General features: G+C 38.7%; 1 protein-coding gene across 3 annotated transcripts; it reads left to right on the forward strand.

Moving 5' to 3' along the window:
• The first annotated feature begins 11,338 nt into the window (after positions 1-11,338).
• Positions 11,339-16,592, forward strand: NFE2L2 (nuclear factor, erythroid 2-like 2). Of its 3 annotated transcripts, none has more exons than XM_009576862.1 (4): positions 11,339-11,610; positions 11,778-11,873; positions 12,563-12,742; positions 14,834-16,592. In XM_009576862.1, exons 1-4 carry the CDS (start codon positions 11,344-11,346, stop codon positions 16,040-16,042), a joined length of 1,752 nt encoding a protein of 583 aa, XP_009575157.1. In that variant the 5' UTR covers positions 11,339-11,343; the 3' UTR covers positions 16,043-16,592. The 3 variants fall into 3 exon arrangements, with proteins under 3 accessions (XP_009575157.1, XP_009575158.1, XP_009575159.1); XM_009576863.1 differs by having other exon boundaries at positions 11,344-11,626; positions 11,800-11,873; positions 14,834-16,444; XM_009576864.1 differs by having other exon boundaries at positions 11,344-11,626; positions 11,800-11,873; positions 12,584-12,742; positions 14,834-16,444.
• Positions 16,593-24,261: the final 7,669 nt, after the last annotated feature.

Here is a 24,261-nt window from a genome sequence, read left to right on the forward strand (position 1 = left end):
TGTCTCTCATTGTCTGAATTAACTATGCTATAGAGAAATTCTGGAATCTTGCAATTCGTACTGATAATTTGCTATAATCTGATTTTTTCCAAGTATTTACTGAGGGATAAGGAAGTAAAGTGTTTTGGTCAAAGGAAGAAAACAATTTAAGATCCAAACCTGACATTTTCTTTGCATTCTGTATTTTCTTATTTTACAAGTGATCTTCTTATCCTTTTTGCTCAACAAATTGATTCTAATTACATCTGGAAAACAATCGAAGCTTCTGTAATGTCTTCTACTAGAAAAATCAGCTGTAAATGCTGATTTTAGAAACAGTCTGCTAAATATACTGTACTGTAATATATTTGTAAACTGGATAGCCTCCCTCCCAATATTTAATGTTTGTTAGCCATCTTAACAAGCCTGGAGTATGTTTGCTGCTTATGGATGGAAGAGGTATATTGACATTTTTATTATTTGTGGCAAACAGTCTTGTTTTGGCCGTCATAGGTGCTGGTGGAATGTGTGAGGGGTTGGCCTTTACCTTGATTTCTTAGGTACATCTACCCATTTAACCAAAATGCTGAAAGAGGAGCCCTGTGATAACCAGCTGTACAGGCTGTGAGCCGGTGAGCCTCCTGTGTACTCCAAAGGGACAGACATGGAAGCCCCAAAGACAGTGGTGGGCAGTGGAGGCTCTTGATTTGGGTGAAAGGATACAGTTACCAATGGTTGAGTTTTGGGGGTTTCGCTGTTCTTTTGAGGATATCAAGAATTACTGCTTTTATATAATTTGGTAAGAGGTATAAAAGCATTTACCTACTCTGGTTCATGCCTTGGAAGATGAATTAGCTCCTTTTGCTTTCAAAATTTATGAATTAAGTACCACACAGGGCTTTAAAAAGTGAGGGCTGGATTGCATCACACAGAAACAAAGCTTTGCTTTTGTACGCAGTGTTGTTCAGTTCCTCAGTGGGTTTACCTTTTTTAAGAAAAAGCTGTCATTGTGTACAAAAATTAAATTGGCATGTGGAACCTGACATGTTGGCCCTTCTTGAGCTTTCTTGAGCTTTCTGGTTTAGTTGTTTAACTTTGCAGGACCTTCACGTGGAAGAGCTTTGTGGGGATTGATGACTTTTAGAGGATTGCTTTTTGCTGAGAAATAGGTGAATTACAAGTGCTTCAGAAAATGAGTAAAATCTACCCTGGCCTCATTCTGTGGAAAAAAAACCTCTCATCATGTATCTTGGTGTGGCTGGAGGAAGGGGAAAAGCTATACAAACACCTTTCATGCAAATTAAATAATGATTTCTATGATGTTTCATGTAAATTTAGGGAGAGCATTTTTGGTCACCAGCGCACAGTTGAATGGTACTGTTATTTACTGAAGCTTTTCTGTAGTATGTCACTAAGGAAGGCTGTGCACAGTGTCAAACTATTTAACCATTAATTACTTGTTTGGAAAGATAGTGTCACCACAGCAAAAATTTGCCACACTGGGTCTCCCTTCCTCAAATCTGTTACGACCCTGTATTGTCCAGTGGTGAGCAGTTGAATAACAATGTATTTTTGACCTTTTTTCTGGTTTTTTTTTTTCCTTTCCCTTTGTAGAAACTAAATAACCTTTCCAAGTGTGTTTCAAGTTGAACACTCCAAAAAAAAAAAAAAATCGATCCTGCTTATTTATTCAAAACTGTGCGCTAACAGTAAATTCCCAGCATTATCTATATAAATTATGTATGTGAAAAGTGCACATTAATTGCAAGACTCTGATCCACAAAGGTATTTAACACCTGTGCTCCACAGACTGCAGTGGGAGGTAGGCACCTACATATTCTGCCAGATGTGGGCTGACGTATACAAAACACGTCACAGCTGACCACCTCTGGAGCAAACTGTATGCCGTGCAATGTAACCATATTCTTAACCTTTTAGTCTTAAGATAGTACTTCTAGGCTGATGAGGTGTTTGTGTGGTGAGTTCTCTGGGTTTGAAAGCATCCTTACTCTTTGTCAGCTCAGCTTGGAAGCGTGGAAGAAGAATTTCCTTGATGCAGCCTTAAGGAGTAGGTGTCTGTGTTACTGAAGGAGGGCTGATGGATGTGTGCTGGCAGTACAGTTAGTGAACCTCATTGCTTTCTAACCCTCACAGATATTCCAGTTGCTTGCCATTGTAGTTCGGCCCACGAGCAACAAAATAAGTTGCTTGTGAGCTCAGTGAAGTGAAACTTGGTGAGACATGCTTCTTGTAATACTAGAGCACACGGTTTCCACATCCAGGCTGTGGTGCAGCTGTAATGACCCATCTGGTGCCTGTCCCCATAACTTGCCCAGCCTTCAGCAAAATGACAGCTACTGACTTTACAGTAAGATCCCAGTACAGTGAAAACATGTAGTTCAAGAAAGATTTTAAATAATCATGCAGAATATTTCAAGCCACAAACAAACACAATGTTTTCATGTTTGGTTTGAAACAAGCTTTTTCAAAAAGCGTGTAATCCTGATGAAATCAAAATAGTGGCTATAACCCAAAGTTAATACAACCTAATAAATACGTTATTTGCAGTTTTGTAAGGTTCCTTTCTCTGTTTCTATGTTCATCTTTTCTTGCTTCCTGATTTCTTTCATTGGACATAAGAGCGTGCTATAATTTGACTGGATTGTGTTTCCCAGATGACTGAGCCGTTATTATAAATAAATCCTCTTGTAGATAAACTAATGAGTAGCCTGTGGCAGTGTCCGCACACAGTACATGTGTGGCTGGGTACAGCAGGATAGCTTGAAGATAATCATTTAACAGGTAATTGTTTTTCAAGTACTGTAGTTTCAATATATAAAATGAATTGGGACACAAAGGCTTTTGTGTTCCTATGGTTAAAAGATCAGCAGTATTTTCGGATGCTGTATATTTTTTATATTTGTTTACATGTAGGGTAAGGATTTTTTGTTGTATAAAAGACAAAATTCAATAAATGCCAGTTTTCTTATGATGCAGTTTTAACTTGGGAGGAAAAAAAAAAAACAAAACAAACACAAAAAAAGCCATTAAGACCAGCTTTTCCTGAAATGAAGTAGCTTTCTGTCTGAGATGGCTGCTATTTTAATACCTTTCAAAATGGAGTTAAGAGGTGCAGTACATGGTGATTAGACAACAGCTAGAAAGTCAGCCACAACAGAATCACTCAGTTTACTTGTCGGGGCAACACAGCTGAGTTTTGTTGATGTATCAAGCATGTAAAAACAAATAGACAGACTAACCCACTCTTTTATAAAACAATCCCATATTTTTGCCAGCCTCCCAATTTCATTATGCAATTTGTGTAATAGATTGTAACTTGAATACATATTAACTTTCTGTGCTTGTTGACTTAATCATTTTGTAATGCTGCTGATGCAAGATAGAATAAAGAAGTAGCAAGTAAATGGCTCTGTTAAGCGGAGAGAGGGATTCAGAATTTGAGTAGAAGGGACCACAACAGTTTTATACCAGCCAAATATACTGTGGAAGAGTGAAATTTAGATTAACACAATGTAATTAAGACCTAAAAGGGAAGAATGGAACCCATCTAACCGAAACAGCAAAGCTCTGAAGACATGTAAGATTCATTGCTTTAGATACTGGTGTTCCAGAAAGCGCTCTGGGATGTCAAGAGATTTAGGACTAAATCTGAAGAAGCTGGATGACACCCATGACCATTTTCGGCTTTTACTTTGCAGCCAGAAGTAGCGCTTGTAAATACGGGCATAGTTAAACTTATTTAAGAAAAGTTCGTCATCAGCTCACAACATTAGACCTCACTCTGTCTTTTCCTTTAGGCTGAGGCAGAAATAGGGGAATTTGGAGCAGATACAATGCGTGACATATTTGGCCATGAATACTAGAGAGTAACGTTTGAAAATTTGGGTATTGTACAAAGAAAGTAAGTACCAATGTCAGATTTAAAACTTTGCTTTCTGTAAGCCATGCAAACGAGACAGTGGGTTTCAGCTTTTTTCTCCTCCTCTGACTTTTTTTTTTTAAAGATGTTGAGGCAGGATCAGTCTTGGGACCATTCAGCCCCTGGAAACCATATACTCTATATTAAACTCTACTATTTTAAAGCTATGTTCTAAAATATGCATTGATTAAACAATTTAGAAAAACACAGCTACTTCTGGAGTGTCTGAAATAGAGCACCAAACAATCTTCTGCAAAAAGATCTGCAGCACTGAGCAAGAATCCCCTGATCTGTTGTACCAGAAATGGTCACCTCAAGGCAGACCGAATGTGCTGAGAAAAGGATATACGTATGTATTTCTGACTCCAGAGACTAATGAGCCAGAGAAGAGAATGTCGCTCCTGCTGCTGTGCCCCAGGCTGGAAGGGAGTGCTGTGAGGCTCTCGCGCATGTTCAGTATTTTTAGGAGTGGCATGGAGGCGAGGATTGATTGATTTTGCAGAAAAAGAGAAAACTATTATCAAAGTGAAAAAGTAAACTGCTCTTTATGTGCCTCCTTTTCCTTCTCTTTGCTGTCTTTCTGATGGGAGTGTTTTTCTTTACCTGCTGTGGTCTTGCTCTACTGTTAGCATTAGGATTTTGCAGCTTTGGGAGTTGGAATGAAGTTAGTACATTAATGACCATAAACAGCCTACAAGAGCTATTCTTCATTGCAGTTACATTCTTGCTCATTTTACATTCTTTAGGCTTAAAGAAACCTGTCTTTTCACTATTACTGGAGAATGAGGTGTATGTTTTCCCTGGCAGTTTGGAAAGCTTGCTTGCCATAGGATGCATCATATGGGAAAACCATCATGTTTGGAGCTGTACAGATCTTAGTCGTAGCCTTTGTTGATACCATTCCTGGAAGATGATGCTTCAGGTGAAATACATAAATCATCCACCTCTCAGAGGAGTTATTTCTGCAGTGAGGGTGGGGAGACTGGGTGGGTAGTGTCCAGAATTGCACTTGTAGGGGAAGATTGTCCTGCCAGCCAGCCAGAGCCTCTCCCTGTCTTTGTCAGAATAATGCCCAGCCAAGGCTTGTAGTGAAACTTTCTTAAGAACGCTGGACAATCCAGCCAAAGAGTTTTTCAACTAATCTAATTTATAAGAGTAGATCCTGACAATTTGGCATTTACTAGGAGAGCCTGCTGGAATGCAGTGGGAGGTACAGTCTGAAAGATGAGATGTATGTTAGGAGAAAACAGAGGCTAAACACTTTTAGCTAATGAAATATCAAGATGACTTCTGTTCCTGGCCTGGCAAAGTATTCTAGAGGTTTCTTTCTTCAGTAAGAAAATGAAATTTGTCTACAAACACTTAGATTTCAGGGACTGAGCTTATCTCATATGTCTCTGTTGGGGCAGAAGAATGTTCCAAGACACACGGTCAGCATTTTTCAACAGGCTTATTTATTTGTAGACATGGAGTGGAAATTCTCTTACAACATCAGTTCTTTAAAGCTATGGCTTTCCAACCCTTTTAGAGTCCTTTTTCAGGTAAGTTAGCCTTCCAGGGCTTAAAAAGAATTTGCAGACCAAGATACTGGTCATCCAAAGACTCTTGAGGGCCAGGAAGAGCAAATGGTTTAGTGTCAAGACATACTAGTTTAGTGTAAGTCCAGTCACACCAGTAGTAAGTGGCACAGGTATGAAAGAAAAAAAGACACCCGCTCCCATCCACCCAAGCACCCTGTTTCCTACTAGGTTGCCTGGAAGGTCTTGGTGAAGAATGTGGGGCAGCAGTCAGGGATTTGACCTTGTGCGTTCACAAATCACAGGTTGCTGTCACGTGGCTTTGTTTGAAGCTGTCTGTTTTGTCACGTTTCCAAATCCTAAATCCAGACATCTAAAATTGCTATTGTACCCCTCTGACCTCCAGCATAAATAGTTTCTGCCATTCCCTTTTCCCCATTCTTCTTATAAGGGCCCTTGCTCACTCAAATTTTTTTGTGTCCTCACAGTCCCTTCCACATTCTTGAATTAACTTTTGTTCTTCACTTTCCAGTTGTAAGGGATTGAAAATTATGGGTCAGCTTTCAAAACTCAATTGTTTTTAAAAAGTTATGGTGTTGGGCTAACTTTATCTGCTTTCTCTGTGCTTTCTCTGAAGCATAAGGCTTATGTGTCCAGGATTTTTTTCTGTAATTATGAGTTGTAATTAAATAAGTAACTTACCTTGAAAAAGATTCAGAGAACAAGCCACTAGTTTTGGTGATTTTTGGAAATCATCTGAAAACATTGAATCATTTATAAATCATTCTTAAAACCTGCTTGAACAAAATCGGTTCCTCCTGAGGATGATGAGGGGAAGACATTCAGCTGTTGCTTCCACAGCTTGTGGTTTTATTAAGTGGTAAGATGCTTCCAGCTCCTTCTCTTGTGCTTGCTTTACTACGTGATCCCCTCCCTTTCATTCTTGCCTTGGAGTATCTCAAGTCCTTGATCCTCACTTCCCGCATGTTTTTTTGAATACAGCAAAACTTTAAGGTGCTTTTGTTCATTTCTTTCACTTCCTGGAAAGCAAATAGGAATTGGGGGATACTTTGCGAGTTCTCTTTCTGTGAATAAGCTATAGGAGTGTTTTCCTGCTGCTTGTAGGGTTCCTGTCAGAGCTCCCCAGCTGGATGCAATATCTATTGATTCTGTTGCTCTTTCATTTATTCATGCTGGCATGTGAAATCTTCTCTCTTCTTGGAGTTAGGTGCTAATGGATCATGGGAAAGAAAAACAAATCCTTGTCTGGTGAGAGGTACTGCTAATGCTATCCCAACTTATTTTGCAAAAGGCATGACCTTAAGAAGTAAATGTGCAAAACCCACAGATGTGCTCTGTATTAAGGGGATATAGCTGATAATGGGTTGAAAGCACTGAGAGCGCTTTCTGGGATTGTTTCTCTGCTGGTGCTTGGGCCACTGGATGTTTCCATTTTACCAATGCTACCTGTAAGTTGTTTGTATTCCAAACAAAACCAAAACCAGTCAGATAAACCAAACAGGGTGAAACAAAAGACTAGCATTTCGTTTAAAGCACAAAAGTCAGTCTGTGAAAATAACATGAAAACAGGGTTTCTTGCCTTTGTTTACCCTACTGCAAACATGTTTGCTTAGGAGCAATAAGAGTTAATTGTCAAACTTTACAATGTAGTCAGAGATTTTCTCATAAAATGTATAACAGACTCTGCCCAGATGGCAAATGCTGATATGTAAATCTAAAACATGAAAATTTCCATTGGGGGGCCAGATGGTGGCTTAATGTGAATTGTTTAACATTTATGTTTATCTTATTAAAAGTGCTTTTATATGTCCAAACTAAGCTATCAATGTAGTTGGAAGAGCATATCAGTAAATGAACAAAAAAAAAAATCAAAGCGTGAGTACGAGGCACCTCCTGCTTACATGGATCATGGGAAAGCAAAGCATCTCCTTCTCTGAGAGAAGTTCTTTCTCTGTCTACAAAATTGAGGAAAATATAAATAAAATCAAATCACTGTTTGTCTGCCTGGGAAAAATATTAAAAACACATTACTTTTCCAGAAATGTTGGGCAATGGTAATACACACATTAAATACCGTAATGTATTTCCCCTCAGAACAGGCATTGGTGTTCAGTGGGAGAGAGCTGAGCTCTAGCCTGGGGGGAAGCATCGCGGCTGCCATCCCTGCCGGGCGCAGGTCCTTCCTCCTGCAGGGAGGCCTGGCTCTTCCTGCGCCGCCTCTCGGCTCTGCCAAAACCATCGTTTCCTCTGATGCAATTCAGAAAATTGCACAACGGAGGAAAGAACAAACGGGCACTTGTGGACTCCGTCACATGAGGGACTGCTGGCACCTTTACAGTAAATACGTCTGACATCGGGGGAAGTGGTTAGCGTGGCTCCGGAGGGCAGCAACCAGCCCTGCGTCAGATGAATCTTTCACAGGGCTCTCGGTGCACGTGCTCCAGTTTGGATGTGAATGTGCTCGCTTGTCCCTCCAAATGAATCTTCTGCACATCATGTTGAGGCATCTAAAAATTAGAGGGTATCTGTTGCACAGAAGTAAAATACCTTTTAAGAGTTTTAGTCAAACGCTCCAGGCACCAAATACACAGTTATCTTTTGATGCTTTCACAGTGGAAGGGGAAAAATGCTTCAGTGATAAACCTAAAATAGAGTGCTTGCCTGTGTCTGGATATCTCTATATATGTGTATGCTAGTGTTCAACAAGGCAGAGAAATAATTTAGAGAGGAAGGCTGTGGGGAGGCTGAAGGAACAAAATGGCAAAATACTGGCTTTAGTCAGCTTTTTTTTTTTTAAGTTCTCTGCCATCCCCTCATGCTGGGGGTTGTAATTTACTCCTTAGTGAATCACTGGTCAATGTTTACTCCATTAACTTTGACCTGGGGCTTTGGACTAATGCCCAGAATGTTTGGGGTTTTTTTTCTTGAAAAGGGCAGTATTTCTAAAAGCATTGGCTGAAATTATAGATAAGTGTTAAATGGCAGGTTAATATTTAAATCGGTGTGCTCTTAGATGATATTACATATTAGCATATTGACCAGAAGAACACTTCCTCCATGCAGCCCATTCATGTGAAGAGTAATTACTTGAATTGTTATTTGAAGTTAAGGCTATTATTGCTGTATTTGTGTAGAACTTTTCAAATTTAAAATCGGAGGTATCTTTTCCAATTATATGGTGATAATTAAAAAAAAAAAAACACCCTCTTGGTTTTAAGTGCCACAAACACAACAACTAAATAAAATTTAAAAAGGTGCTCCTGACAAGCATCTCTCTCCAGGGTAAAGCACAACACTGTTTAGCAAAGCTCAGCCCTTTGCCAGAGATAAGATACCGGACTAAATATGGTCCCTTGAAAAATGGTGACAGGAGCCAATCAGTGCTGTCATATTTCTCAAACAACAGCCCAAGATCCTGAAAATCCTGAAAACCATGCAAGCATATCCATTAAAAAAATAATCCTGCTTGCTGAATTGATTGCTGCACGCACACACACAGAGGTGGTGTACAGCCACAGCTTTTTTTTTTTTTTTGGCCAGCTGGTGTCTTTGGAGATCTCTCATCCCACAAACGAGGCAGCACCCAAAGCTACTTAATTCTGGTAACAAATATAGCCAGTCGTATGGCTGAAAGATTTAATAGCTGTGCCTTACGTTTTTGCACTAAGGCTACGTGGTTTTTCTTCTTAAGGAAAACATGTTATGCCTTCTGTACCTCTTTTTTTTGATCACTTTTGTTTTTCATTATTTAAACTGAAACTGAGCACCAGTTCTGCTATTTTTGTGCTGCAGTCTGTTGCAACTCAGGGAGGAAAACAGCTCTGTTAATTCACAGCCTCGTGCATTATACACACGAAAAAAATCTTTTGAGTCACATTTTTAATGGTGCCTTGTAAATGATTAATTCAGAAGTGAGCCCTAAAATCCAGATCCTGCAGTTTTATCCAGAACATATTGCAAATGCTCTGAGACTAGGAAACAGTTTCAAATCTGCTGCAGAAGGAGACAGTGAGCAGCTGGTAAACTACTGGCCCTTAATGAAGCTATACCATATTGCAATATCTCCAATTACTGCAGAACTTAATTAGTTCGTTTTACCCTGCCAATCTGGAGAGACCAAACATTGTCTTGGGCAGCCACTGTAATTATTTCAGCTTCTTCATTGCTGGCCATTAAAGCTGAGTTTGGTCTCTCCCAGCAAGGTGTATTAAATATGTCTTAGATTTGGGAATGCCTGCGTTGTGTTACACACGTATTTTACGTAACTGCCTGATTTTAGAGAAAAGTAATTTTTTTAGTAAGTGGTAGAAGTAGTTCGTGCAATGTATAAATATGAGTGTTAATGGTATAGCATTTTTAATGAAGAAATGAGAATACTGAATTGGTTTGTTCAAATGTGGACTTGCCTTAAAGCTTTTTGCAGTAACTGTTGTACAGAAGTGATCGTTCTGAATGGCAACATGACTTAGCGTTCAGGTTACTTTGCTTCTCTATTTGAAAATAGTCTTTAGAGATAAGAGAATGTTTTAATTTGATATGATAGCAAAATAAATGTATCTTGGATGTAGAACTGCTAACTGAATCACTAAAGTTCTGTTTGAATGAAACGTAGTGTTCAGTATATTATTTGTAGTGAGCTAGCCTGGTGAGAATGCCCAACACTGAACATTATTTTTGTGTGCTGCTGCTAAAGGGTAATTTTAAGAATAATGAAACATGCCATAAAATCAAAACTCCCAGGCACCAGCTAGAAATTGTTGCCATTTACCCATCTGACAAATGTGGCTACCAAGTATTAAAATTCTGTATCAGCTGACATCCAAACTGATGATTTTTGAGTGTTAGGTATTCTTCAAAGCAGAAAATAGTCCAAACTTCAGCCCTGAAAAATATTGAATATTTGAACAGTAAAAAAACCAAACCAAAACAATCCACTAACCCCTTCCCCCCAAAAAAACCCTTTATGCAATAAATTAAAAGAAATTGTAGCCAAATCAAATAATATTAACCAGTTGGTTTTCCCTAAATAGCAGAGTTTAACTTGTCTTCTGAAACACTACAGCCACAAGGGGTAGATGATTTCCAAGAAATTTAGGTCATTGTTAGCTGTCTGATAATGATTGACTCTGTGTTGAGCCAGAGGCCCACTGACTCACAAAATCTGAGACCTATTGATCTCTAGTTTATACTCAGCTGCTCTGAACCAACTGCACTTAGAACATAACTTAGACTAAGGTTTAAATTACAATTTTTTAGTAATAGTCTTAATTGTGTTTAGTGCTACAGTGATGTTATGTCACTTGGTGACTATGAAACCAGGTTGTCCTCCGACTGAAGCCCTGTTCTGCTGATCTTTAAGATTAATACCTAATACCAGGATGGAACATAAATCTTATAAAATACATTTTGCAGTATGGCTATTATAGTTACTTCAGACAGCTGCCATCATGTTTTTAGTCAGCTTTTACAGTTTTATAGATAATCTGAAAAAAATTCACATGGGCAAACTTCAATTTCTGATCTTTTCTCCTAAAAATTACTTTCTTAATGTGACATAATTCATTCTATAGCTTTACGTTTTCTATGAGCTATCTTAGGAAAGAAGAATTTATTTATCCTCTGGCTAGTTCATGTATTACTTTACCAATTGTAAAAATTGCTTAGTTTCTATGAGCCTGTGTGCAGGCCACAGCAACCAAACCATCAGTTCACACACTTCAGAAAGGTCATATAGAGCTGTATTTTATTTAGATAATTTTGTAGGGTTAAGAGAATAAGCCTCAGTTACATGAGTCTGCCTGTTTAATACAGAAATTAAAAGCTTTGCCATTGTTCTAAACTGCTGGGGAGGATGCTTGCTTAAAAAAAGCATTTCTATTACAGGACATGAACTTGATTGACATCCTTTGGAGGCAAGATATAGACCTTGGGGCAAGGCGTGAAGTTTTTGATTTTAGTCAACGACGGAAGGAGTATGAACTCGAGAAACAGAAGAAACTTGAAAAGGAAAGACAAGAGCAGCTCCAGAAAGAGCAGGAGAAAGCCTTGCTGGCCCAGCTGGAGTTAGACGAAGAGACAGGTGAATTTGTTCCTGTTCAGCCAGCTCAGCGCATTCAGTCAGAAAATACTGAGCCACCAATTGGTTTTTCACAGGTAAACTCTAATCCGAGTTTGTGAGTGTGTTTAAACCTTTTTCCATTCACAGGAAGACATAATGTTAGTGGTTACCTAAAATTAATTTGCATTCGTTGCTGTAATGGAAGATTCTTCAGTTATTCAAAGACGCAGCAACTTTTTTTTTTCATAACTTTCCTATTTAGACCGCACAGACTTCAAAACCAGAAGCAGAGGCCTTGTCCTTTGATGACTGCATGCAGCTCTTGGCAGAAGCTTTCCCATTTATAGACGACAATGAGGTAAAAATGCTCAGCACGGCGGTTTCACGAGTGGTCTTCTAGGGGATCAGTCTCATGTCTTCTCTTACTAAGATTTGTCTTCAGCATAATATTAATTTGTGATATGATTTGAGTTTTGTCCTCTAGCTGACTCCAGCTGGAATAAAGCAGTGTAGTAGGCTTGAACTAGGGCTGTGCCCGGAGAGGGTGGAGTGATACTCTTGTGTCCCTTCTGCTTACTGAATCCTGCAGCCAGGATTTGGTGCATAACGCCAGCTGATGGCAACCATTGTCGTTACTGCAAATAACGGTAGTGGACTTCGTCTGTTTGTTACAGAGAGCTTCGTGCAGCTCTCTGGAGTTAGTGCATTTGAGTTGCTTTATTTCCATATGCTGACACAGACTATTTGATGTGTAAGGATAAGCCCTCGCCAGCCAGTTTCTAGATTTTTTTTTCTCCCCCTATTTCTTTCCTTAATATGAAAACACCTTTCATGGGAATATTTTTATATTATCCTATTGTTTACAAAAATTGCTTTTATTAAGAAATACCTGTCTGTTCTGCAGAAATGGTAGAACACCAAAACCCAGATTTTTGCTTTGGAAAATTCAAAGTTGTTTTTTTTGAGTGGTTTTTTTTTTAATGTGGTTATTGTTGTTTTGTTTGGGTTTTTTAATTTTTTTTTTTTTTTTTTTTTTAAACACACCAGGCTTCTTCAGCTGCATTTCAGTCGCTGGTTCCTGCTCAGATTGATAGCGACCCAGTCTTCATTTCCTCTGATCAAACTCAGCCACCTGAGTCACCTGTTCTAGTTCCACTTACTGATGCGGAGAATATGCAGAACATAGAGCAAGTTTGGGAAGAATTATTGTCCCTTCCAGAGTTACAGGTAAGGGTTTAGTATGATAGGCACCTGAAAAAATAGCATGATATTTTGGAAAAGAATGGTATTTTGGAGAATGCAGTACAATAGCATCTTAACAGATGATGATTATGACTATCATGTTGGATTCTATACTGTAGGATGTCTATAACTCGATATAAGCTTTAATTTTTTAAAAATAGTATCTTGAAAAACATGTAGGAAGAAGGAAACTAGTTGTTTATCAGAAGGCCTTAATAAAGCACAGTCTATCTTCCCAATCAGAACTTCCCCATGTTTAGCAAATCATTGTTTGCCTCTGTATGCAACTTGTTAACACATGATCATGATTGATTGAAATTTCAGCTGCTTAAAAATGGACACTTGTGAATTATGGATCTACAACAGGAATTGTTTCCACAAGCATTCTTGCATTATTGTAAATGGTTTCTTTGCAGTGTCTGATTGTGTGAATCATTTATGGTTACTTTTGCATTCAACTTTTGTCTAAGGAAAAGGTTTTATAAAGATGATAATAGAACGTATATTTAGATACATAGAAGAGTCAGGTATAGTTATATAACTACTGTTTATATATGTTCAGTAAGAACTAATTATGTAATGTACATGAATGGAATATTTCAAAGGAACAAAAAAAAATCGCTTTGCTATATTTCTAAATTGTGCATTACAGAAGACATCTAGGGGCTTTTTTCTCCTATCCTTATGTTTCTATTTATATTTTCCTTAGACTTGACTATAAAATTGAATAAATTTATTTTCAAATATGTTACTATAGAATGTCATCATGCTTCAGCGTGATGCTACTCTACTTTATGCTGTTAACAGAAGAGATGAATGCTCAGTGTAATGCCTGTAAATCCAAATCATATTTGGGGAAAAAAAAAAAGTTTGCAGGAACTGCTTTTTTCCTGCCACTCCACATTTTTTCCCTTCCTCTTTTTAGATTTTTAAAAATTTTCCTAGTTTCCTGATCTTTACTGCTGTGGTAGGCTTAAAAGCCCCACAAGGGCAATTGTCTGTGAAGAGGCAGCAGTGATGCTGAAAATACATTAAGAAACCAAACCAAAATTATCTAGTGCAGTCATTCTGAATAGTAATTGAATAATCTTCTGAAAGAAGTGAGGTAATTAAATTGAGGGCATCACCTTTTACGAATTATGTTTGAAGAAAAGAAAAAAAGGAGCCCTCACATTTAAAACCTTAGCTTAAGCCTTGAACGATCTCTGGTTAAATAATCAGTGTGTGGTCCCTTCTTAAGAGAAACAGGATCATTTTGGTAATTGCCTAATTCTTTGGGGACAGCAGGCACACTTATTTCAGCTTCAGTTAAGAAACTGCCACCCCGTTGGAAAGAACATTGGTCTTGTAGCCAATGAAACCCCATCAGTGTAATAATCGTCGATGCTCACACTGATGTTAGCTTAACTAAAAGTGTGTGGGGTGAGTTAATGTTTGCGAGGCGTTGTGTTAGTACTCTTTCTACTTCACCAAGAATTACATTTCTCTGCACTGAACAGCTGCTTCACTCAGTAAATCCTAAAAGAATCTTGTTTTTTGAGGAGAAGAAATCTATCACCTAAGAGGAAATTAAGAGTGCTAAGTAATTGTTTGCTAGTAATGCTCATCAAGTCTCATTCAGTAATTTTACATTTACTGTACTCATGCCATTCCTAGCAGTGGTGCACTGTACTCATGCCATTCCTAGCAGTGGTGCTTGTGAGAAGTTCAGACCTGGCAGCTCCAGGGTCCCCACTAGCAATTTACCAGAACAGGAGGGCTCCGAGCAGCTTCCACAGAGCACTGGAAAGGGTCTCTTCAGCATCGTGCCATGAGTTTGAGAGGCTCTGCTCTCTTAATCTAAATAGCTTTGTCCAGAACAAGTTGCTTCATACTCTTGCTTAGGTGTCTAGTCTTCTTCCTAGATTGCCTCTCCATAGTAAAAGTGTGTTGTAGTCATCTAGGTTACAGCAATGTTGTAATACCCATTTTATGTACATGTTGATTGCTAAAATATTTAATGTTTGTGCGTTATAGAAGAAGGCTTTATCAATTGGAGATGTGCTGCTCAACTTCTCTCTTGCATTTCCCATGTAGTGTCTTAACATTGAAAATGATAACCTGGCTGAGGTAAGCACAATCACAAGCCCTGACACCAAGCCAACAGAGATGCACAACAGCTATAATTACTACAGCTCATTACCCATCATGAGAAAAGATGTTAACTGCGGTCCAGACTTCCTGGATAGTATTGAGGGCCCCTTTTCCAGCATTTTGCCAGCAGAAGACACCAGCCAGCTGAGTGTGAACTCTTTAAATGACACATCCCCTTCAAACTCTGATTTCTGTGAGGATTTCTACACCACCTTTATTGATACAAAGGCAAACGGTGATACAGCAACGACAAACGCTATCAGTCAATCACTCACGGAAATTCTAAGTGAACCTATTGATCTTTCTGATTTCTCACTGTGTAAAGCTTTTAATGGCAACCACTCAGGAACCGTACCGGAATGTAATGATTCTGACTCTGGTATTTCATTGAATGCAAGTTCTAGCGTAGCATCGCCCGAACACTCTGTTGAATCATCTGCCTATGGAGATAAGACTTTTGGTTGTAGCGATTCTGAAATGGAAGACATGGATAGTGCTCCTGGAAGTGTGCCGCAGAGCAATGCTAGCGTGTACTCTTTGCAGTTCCAGGATCAAGTGTTTTCTTCTGTGGGGCCCAGCACTCAAACACCTAGTTTGCAGTGTACAAACACACCAAAGAAAGAACCCCCTGCCGGTCCAGGCCACCCCAAAGCTCCGTTCACAAAAGATAAACCTTCAGGCCACCTTGAAGCTCATCTCACAAGAGATGAGCAAAGAGCAAAAGCTCTGCAGATCCCTTTTCCTGTTGAAAAAATCATCAATCTCCCCGTTGATGACTTCAATGAAATGATGTCTAAGGAGCAGTTCAATGAAGCCCAGCTTGCGCTTATTCGAGATATACGCAGGAGAGGCAAGAACAAAGTGGCTGCTCAAAATTGCCGTAAAAGAAAACTGGAAAATATAGTGGAACTGGAGCAAGACTTGAGTAACCTAAAAGATGAGAAAGAGAAATTGCTTAAGGAAAAAGGAGAGCATGACAAAAGCCTTCGTCAAATGAAAAAGCAACTAACCACCTTATACCTTGAGGTCTTCAGCATGCTACGTGATGAAGATGGAAAGTCTTACTCTCCTAGTGAATATTCACTGCAGCAAACTAGAGACGGCAATGTCTTTCTTGTTCCTAAAAGCAAGAAGTCAGAGACTAAAATTTGAAGGGCAGCACAGCTGGCTACTGTTCTCTGAGTTGTTATTTTTATATCATTATCCTGATAGTTTTTACTGTGAGGTGGAATGCAGAATTGGGTAATATTTTTCAAGTAATTCTATGCAATGATAACCTTAAAGTTAAGAATTAGTTTATGGAAGATGCAAGTTTAAAACTAATAGCGTAATGCAGATGGATTATGCAAAATTTGTAATCTTACTTTTATAACAGACATTTCCCTCTTATAGCACCACTTTGACTAGTTTCCATATACATGTAAATATTTAAAGATACCATATTTATATACTGTTCCTATCTCTTGTTATATGCATAGATTTATTTGATATATATAAAAATGATTTTAGCCTTCTAAATATAATTTCTTGCAAGACAAACAGTATGGCTTCTGATACTTTTTTTATAAATATGCAATAGTGTTTGTTTCCTGTTTTTCTTACACATTTATACTTGCTTTATATTTAATATATGATTTTCATTTAGTATAGAAGTTGATACTTAGTGTTTGATTTCAATTTATCAGTTCATTAAACTTTTTTTTAATTCCATACACATTTATTTCTCTGAAGAAGGGAAATCCTCACTAGTTTTCCAAGGCTAAGTCTTCATGTAACAAATATGCTTAATAACCAGAAATGTATCGCACAGCATTGTCAGCATTACTAATGCTTCTTTCAGCATAATTTTAACTGCTGTTGGGAAGGATTGTGTAACACAAAGTTACATTTCAAGTCTATGCTAAGTTTACATAATTTTTGTTTTGCTCTTTGAACACTACTTAAATTCATGAGATCTTTCCTCCAAAGGCATTTAAAATCTCTTAATTAAGACATTGTCAGCATTATGCATTTTTCCAACTAAAAATTCTGTGTACTTTTGAGTAATTGTTCTAGAAATACACTATCTGTCTCTGATGCTGATCAGCAAGCATCATTTGTCACTGCTGTTACTTTGGAGCTTATGGAAAAAGGCATCTAACTGCCTACCAACTGCGCTGTTTGGGACTTGTGCTCAATTAATTGAAAAGCATTGTGGAATTTAAATTATGATTGATAAGAGAATAAAAATTGGGCAAATAAATAGCATTGGTTTGTTTACTCTTCAAATGGACTCGTTTTACTCTTCAAAGGGGCTCATTGTACTTGATCCTTGTGGATTTTTTGAATACAGAAAATGCATAATTTGAAACACACATATTGATCTGAACATTAAAAACCGTATCATCTTCCTTTATCTTCTCTAAGAAACTTCTAAAAGGCACACTTAATCTGAAATGGGTTTTCTGCCACTGATGCTCTATAACATTTTAGGAATATTTTGTTTATTACAACATTATTCATAACTTCAGTTAGTATAATAAACACCAAGTTCTTTTGTAAGACCTTTGGTAATTTTTTTTAAAAGAAGGAACAGGAGATACTGAAGAAGGGTAGAGTAGGACACACAAAGATTGTTTAATGATGTTGTAGGAAAAAGGATTTAAAGAGGGACATCAGATTAGGAAACCAGCCTTCCATTAGGTCATTATTCACAAAGTTAGGGTAATGCTAAATAAAATGATACAGCCATTGGTGAATTCAATCTTGAGATTTTTATCTCCCAAACATTTTAACTGTGCTGGAATTGCATATCCAGCAGAAAGCATCTCCTCTCATGGCTGGCCGTGAAAGCCAAAGGAACAATTTTAGATTATCATAATCCCAATTCCATACTATCTCACTTTTTATAGACCTTCTGAGTGTCCTCAAAAAAAAAAAAAAGGCACAAAGAGGAAGTACATAACGCTATGGTTGCGATGAATATCATTCTGCCACAGGATGCTGTGGAAGGTCTCCTGTTTTCAACTGTTGTGTGCTGTTTGCTGCTTTCATACAACTCCAGTGACCCCAAGCCCTCTCACTGAATAGCACTAACTAGTTTGGGGCCTACAATTATGTAGGTACCAGTGTTGGTTTTCAGATGCTATTTTATTGTCCAGCTGGTCACAGTGGTATCAGTGTAACTCCTTGCAATCAGCTTTTGTTTTTATTACCCCAAATAATTTTTTATTTCCAATCTTTGTCATCTTATCATTCACCTTCCTGTTAACTCATTTACCGATTCTGAATAGCAGAGGCCTCTCTGGTACCTGGTGCGAACACAGACGCTCGCTTGCTCGCTCTCACACTTCATCTGCAGCGCAGCCTCAGCTAACCAGAGAAGAGCAGGGGGAGGAAAGCAGAGCAGTGACAACAGCTTCACCAAGAAGGTAGCTTTGCTCCAGGGCAGCGGAATGCTGGGAACCATGATCCTATTGACTACATCCTCTTTAAAAGGTAGGTGTAATGGCCAAGTGCCCGTACCCAAAGAAAGTCTTTGTACCTAAAGCTGGGACTGCCAGCTGTTCCAGTCCTGCCTACCTTAAGAGAAAATTAAGTTTCACACAACTTCTCATGCTGTGTTACTTGCTGCAAACTTTCGAGTGAGGTCCCGCCCCACAAAACATCTGCTTCTGAGGCAGCAGATACAGCGAAGTCGTGAAAAAACCTGTAGCCTCAGATTTCCAACATCCCCAGAAGCACTAGGAACCTGTCCATTACATCAAGTAGTAACATTTGTGTTTTTGCAGAAGACCCAACTTATGCTTTGAGGCTGCTTACCTTGTTTATACTGACCTTCTTCCTTGTTAACAGCCCATCAGTCCGTCCCACAGTACTTGACATATGCTGAATGTAAGAGCACTCCTCTTTTTGGAGCAAATGGTCAATACCGATGGTTGAAAACCTAGAGGCTGGATTTGATGGACGAAGCAGGTTTATTTGCTCTAGACAGGGCAGCCAAGCACCAGCTAAACTAAATCAAAGATACTGCAGCAGTCAGGGATATTTTTCTTGCTGCTGTTGTTCCAACGTGCCTCTATTGACTTTGCCACCAGCACTGCCTAGGAAGGAAAACACCTCTAACAATCGCCAAGTTTCGTGAACACCAGGGGAATGTGGGACACCACTGCCATTTAAAGGAAGAGGATCTAATCCGTATTTAAGGATGGCAATTTTAGAGCATAAGCATTAAGGAGGAAGCACACCGAGCTATGGCCCTGACAGTCTTTCCACACTGATACGCAGTGGCTCTAATACACAGGTAGGTCTGATGGCAAAGCACAGAGAACCTAAAGAGGAAGAGCTCCTGGGTTCCCCCCGCCATTAACTAGGCTATCAAATGTCTGACTTACAGAGAAAATGTTCTCTCTAGCTGTAATATAAATACTTTAATGACAAATTGGCTATGAAACAGAGACCTCAGTAAACCCCTGCCCTCCACTTCAATTTGTTCCTTATTTTAGCACTAATGCAAACAACATCCTTACAGCCTTTGCAGGGGCCATTGTATTCATGCCACCCACATGTCTAAAACCTAATACAGGGATACCTCCTTCCATTACCAGGATGAAAAGAGCAACAACAAAAAACCTGCAGCTGATACAGAAGCCTTGTTTGAATTCCACCAGGCAAAGAATCAGTCTGAAGTAACTCGGACCACGACAACTTGCCTTCAGTTTAAACCAGCATTTTTCGTATCATGAACACAGTGAACATTGTACTCGCATCGAAACACCCAACGCATCATTAAGGAAAAAAAATATTCACATTAGATTATTTTGGTATATGCGAAGACATCAGATTGCAAACTACATCCTTCATTTTATTATTATTGCTGGGGTACAGAGTATGTTCCCAAACCTGAGAGTGACTAGTGACATCGACAAGTCTAATGCATCACACAATGTTGACCTCATACACTGACAAGTCTCCCCGTGGAGACCATTTATTTCTTGACCAAAACATTCAGTTTTAAAACTATTAAAAGTAAAGCTGAGGAGCTGAGCTGAACCAAGGTTTTCTGACTTGCTGTCCCGAGTTGGAAAGATGATCCTGTAACAAAATGTGTTGCAATAATTTAAGACCGCTTTGTGTTCCTTACAGCACTAAAAAAAAGTGATGGCAACGCATTTTAGATTGTAAGTCATTTGACAACATACACTTTATTCTGATACAAAATTGAAATATTTTAACAAATTTCAATCCATTATGGACTATACTGAAATTTTAAATTTCCATGCTATTTTTAAACTTGTTTAACCACAAGTTCTAAGATTTCAGCACACTAGCACCATTGCTCTTGCAGTCTTTGCCAGTTTTAACATATTATTCTGTTTCCAATCTTGCGATATTATCTTCTACATGAAGGCCATTTTTCTTCTACGGAGATACTTGGATTACTTTAGTTCAGGAAAAAGCTAATCTTAGATAGAGATGTCAACCTGTAGCACCCACAGCAGAAAAAGAATCATCCATCAGATATCCGAACTTTAGTGATACTCGAGATCTTTCATGCTCCACACAATTTAAGATACAAATACTTGTCAGAGACCACAGACTGGTACGTAAGTGAGTATTTCACCACAGTGTAGACTATATGAAAACATGTTAATGTCTTAAACACAGGGACCAAAGACAGCAAGTCAGTACATCACACAATCAATGCTTGAGAGACTAGGAGCATTCCCCTTCCCGCCTTAAATATTTAAAGGATATAAAAGTTAAGATGCTGTGCTTAATTTCACTGTTCTTTAATAACAAAATACTTATCACATCTGCAGCAACCTGAGCCCCTTTTGGGGAAATACGTTTTTACTGCCTGGAGGTACCATTTGCTTTTAGATTAACACACAGGTTTAGGTATCAAACAAACTTCTGTAGAACTACAGCTTAGGGACCAATGCTTCGTTAACTTTACATCTTCACACCTCCATCTACATTTACAGCTGCTATTTTCAATAGCAGCCAACTATCGAAAAACCTAGTCATGAAACAATATTCTTAACTCTTGGAAGTGCCTCTTGGACAAAGATACACTTGACGAAGTACTCCTTAAGGACATGTTTAGCTTTGACAAGGTTTATTTCTGAACAAACTGGGGTACGAATAATTGAAACTAAGCAAAGTAGTCTAACAAGAGTGTTATACATCCAAGTGTGAAAATAATTCTAACAGTGAATATCTAGTTCTATACCTGGTGCAAAAAGACCCCTCCAGAGCACAGGACAAGCCTGCAGCAATGTAGAATCCTCTAATGTTAAGGAAAGGCAGAGCTTTGCTCTATACACAGGCCTAGTAATGAGATGCAAACTAGAAAGAGCTTTTGTTAAAACTTACTGTTATTAAAACATTTTCAAGATTTTACTGTTAAAAAATTGTAACATTCCCCCTCCCTCCAAGTACAAAAGCATCTGCCCTCAACCGAGTAGTCATAAGGCACACTAACGCTTTTCCCCGTTACCTGTTGCTCCACACAGATGCCTAGGTGAGCTCACAAGAGCAACTCTGCCTAGCTGAGGAAAACCAAAGGTTTTCCACCTCTAGGTGTAGGAAAGCAAGCTTGTCACCTCAGCAACAAGCTGTCTAGCATACTACACTAAGGAGAGACCGTGACCTTACTGCCACAGTTTTAAATTTTGGCTCAACCTTGACTAACCAAAACGTTTGTCGGTCTTTTTTAAAAACATACACGGTCATTGTGAGATTTCCATTAAGCAGCTCCTGATTATATGAAAATCTCAATGTTACTGTTGCAACTTCCAAGTTAACTTTTAATTGTACATTACAATGGCAAGAGTTTGCTTTCTGGATGTTTACAGACAGCAGGTAACAAGTTTAACTACTTGAATCAGTCTGTGAACATGCCTAAGCCCCGGGTTCAACTGAAATGCGCAGGTTCCATTTGCCTTTATTTTCTGAGTAACACTAAAATAGAAACTGACTTAAAAATAACGCACAGACTCAAAAATGTATTGGCAAGTGTAAGTAGGTACTAGACTACTATATAAAAAGAGTTAAAAATATCCCAGACCTGCAACAATTGAAGATGCAGAAAAGGAAATACATGTTCCAAGAGTTAAGAACCAATGTGCAAAAAAGCAGATTCCATGGAAAGTTCTTTTATTGCCATTCATCTGTATAAACGCAGTTGTGCTTTCAGGTGGGTGTCACCTGACAGTATTAGCCTCCACTAAACTACCCTGCCTGAAAGCACCAAAAATCTGAAAGGGAAGTCTCTTGATTTGTGCTGGTAAATACAAACCCACCTGGTAAGCCAAGATGAATGTATTAGGAGGGAAATCACTGCTCTAACCAATGCAAAGTGCCTTTACAGAACTACTGCAGCAGCAGCATATCACGCACTACTGAGAATTGTGATGAACCGCTTCAGGGTCTTCACGTCTCTGGGTTTCTGTAAGGCGTCTCTTTCTGTTACAAGGTAACGAACAATTTCTCAAAACCCCCACAGTACACTCCCCACAGCAACTGGAGCACATATTTCAAAACATTTATCATTTCTGTCTTGTTTATCTCAGACACACACCGATTTTGTACCTGCCAGGAACAGAAGATTCTTGAATAGCAATTATGCCAGCAAGCAACCCCCATCCAGAACAGGAAACACTGGATGACATGTGCCAGAATACTTGCTCTTTCGGAATACTTAAGGCTTTCCTTGATATTAAAGGGCTGGCAAAGGAAAGCCTAGAAGGAAATAAGGGTTAAACAAGTGTTTTACTATACGCTACAAATCTTACCCAGTCAGAAACCTTCAATTGAAGAGGATGTGCAAGACATTCCCCATTTTGTCAAGCAGCAGCTTCTCATTCAACCTGAAAATCAAAGAAATTACTCTTACCTTGTTTAAAAACCTCCCACTACTCTTTTTAATTCATGAAAAATTTTAAAGGCAAACCTTACCTATGCTCATTGCCCTTCCTTTCAGGTCTAAATGCTAGACCTATTGATTTTGAGTCAACTCAAGTAGCTATCACTCAAGGAGGTTCCAAAAGGTGAAGAACTCTTGCTAGACTTTCTTCGATATTTCAGCTGTGATAAGCAGATTTAACTAGCCTTTGGAAAGCTGCTCACTATCAGCACAGTATCTTATGCCTTCACTTTTCTGGAAGTTGAAGCTGTTGCTCCTGCTGCCTTGTCATTCTTTAATTATGCTGACTTCTCCATACTCAATAGGCTGCTGAAGTCCTGTCTTATGAGTCTCCTTAGCAAAGTATGGATCAAAGAAGTACATCCTAGGTTCTTTAAAGCTGGTTAATCACTGTCCTTACACTTTTCCACATCACAAACAACAGCTAAGCTACCCCACCCACCTACAAAGCGGTCACTTACATCCATCTCTTAAAAGGTTGCATACAGATCTTGTTCATAAAGTTTATTATGACACTATTTTTCAAAGTTAACATTGTTGTCACAGTACAGCTACAAGAGGCCCTGTTAAAAAGAACACTGTCAATACATTCTAAAAAAAATTTAGAAATACCAGATCAATTGTCAGAAGGGACATCAACCCCATCCTCCAGTTGTCCCTGCAATCAGATGCAGGCCCCAGGTACAAGTCTACACATCTTCTAGGCGTAGTAACGTACAAAGCAATTCGGTAGTTAGGTGGCTCACTCCCTAGTGAGTTGTGGTTTAGTTTTCAATGTTTTCAAACTCCAAATGGGTTGTTTAAAAAAAGCCTTTATTGAAATACAGCCTCCCCCCCCCAAGCCCAAATTAATATGTACAACAACAGAAGCGTTCACTAATCACCAATTCTTGCTTTAACTTTAGAGATATGTTAAAACTCCACAGAAAAGAATAAGCAGACTTTGAAATCCAGTTTGGAGGCTACCATCTTGACACCGGTTCCTTGTTTTAGTGTACTGCAGTCTAAATACACTCCAATAACAGTGTTTAAATAACATTGTTTAATTTTTTTTTTCAAACAACACACTCATTTTTCTACTACTTCTTAAAATTATAATTCATTATTAATATGACTGATTATGCCTTGAGCCATTTCATACATCTTTGCAGATTCATTCCTACACTGGAATGGCATTTACCTTATACTGCACATTGACCCAGAAGTGAAACAGGTGTGAATAATTCCAATACCATATTGTCAAGTGTCTGAGTATGTCTTCTATTGACTGGGTCCCTACTCTTCTGAGTCTGAATTGACAGAAAGCACTGTCCTGGCAATAGTCGAGAGAGAATTCACATCAGCTGAGAAAAGGACAGACTGCAGTGCCTTAATTTGGAGGTCAGAAGTGAGAATTAAGTACAATTTCTAGCCATATGTGCTGATAAGATTTGCTACTCCAGTGCATCAAATCAAATTGTAA

This window comes from Fulmarus glacialis, unplaced genomic scaffold (genome assembly GCF_000690835.1).
Source record: "Fulmarus glacialis isolate BGI_N327 unplaced genomic scaffold, ASM69083v1 scaffold45634, whole genome shotgun sequence".
In the NCBI taxonomy this organism is placed as follows: domain Eukaryota; kingdom Metazoa; phylum Chordata; class Aves; order Procellariiformes; family Procellariidae; genus Fulmarus; species Fulmarus glacialis.

What these genes read in the sequence shown, in the direction of transcription:
- NFE2L2 (XM_009576862.1), top strand. Translation starts at nt 11,344, where the DNA reads ATGAACTTGATTGACATCCTTTGGAGGCAAGATATAGACCTTGGGGCA. An exon ending in CATTTATAGACGACAATGAG is followed by an intron (nt 11,874 to 12,562) that starts GTAAAAATGCTC and finishes TAAACACACCAG; the next exon opens with GCTTCTTCAGCTGCATTTCA. An exon ending in TGTCCCTTCCAGAGTTACAG is followed by an intron (nt 12,743 to 14,833) that starts GTAAGGGTTTAG and finishes TTTCCCATGTAG; the next exon opens with TGTCTTAACATTGAAAATGA.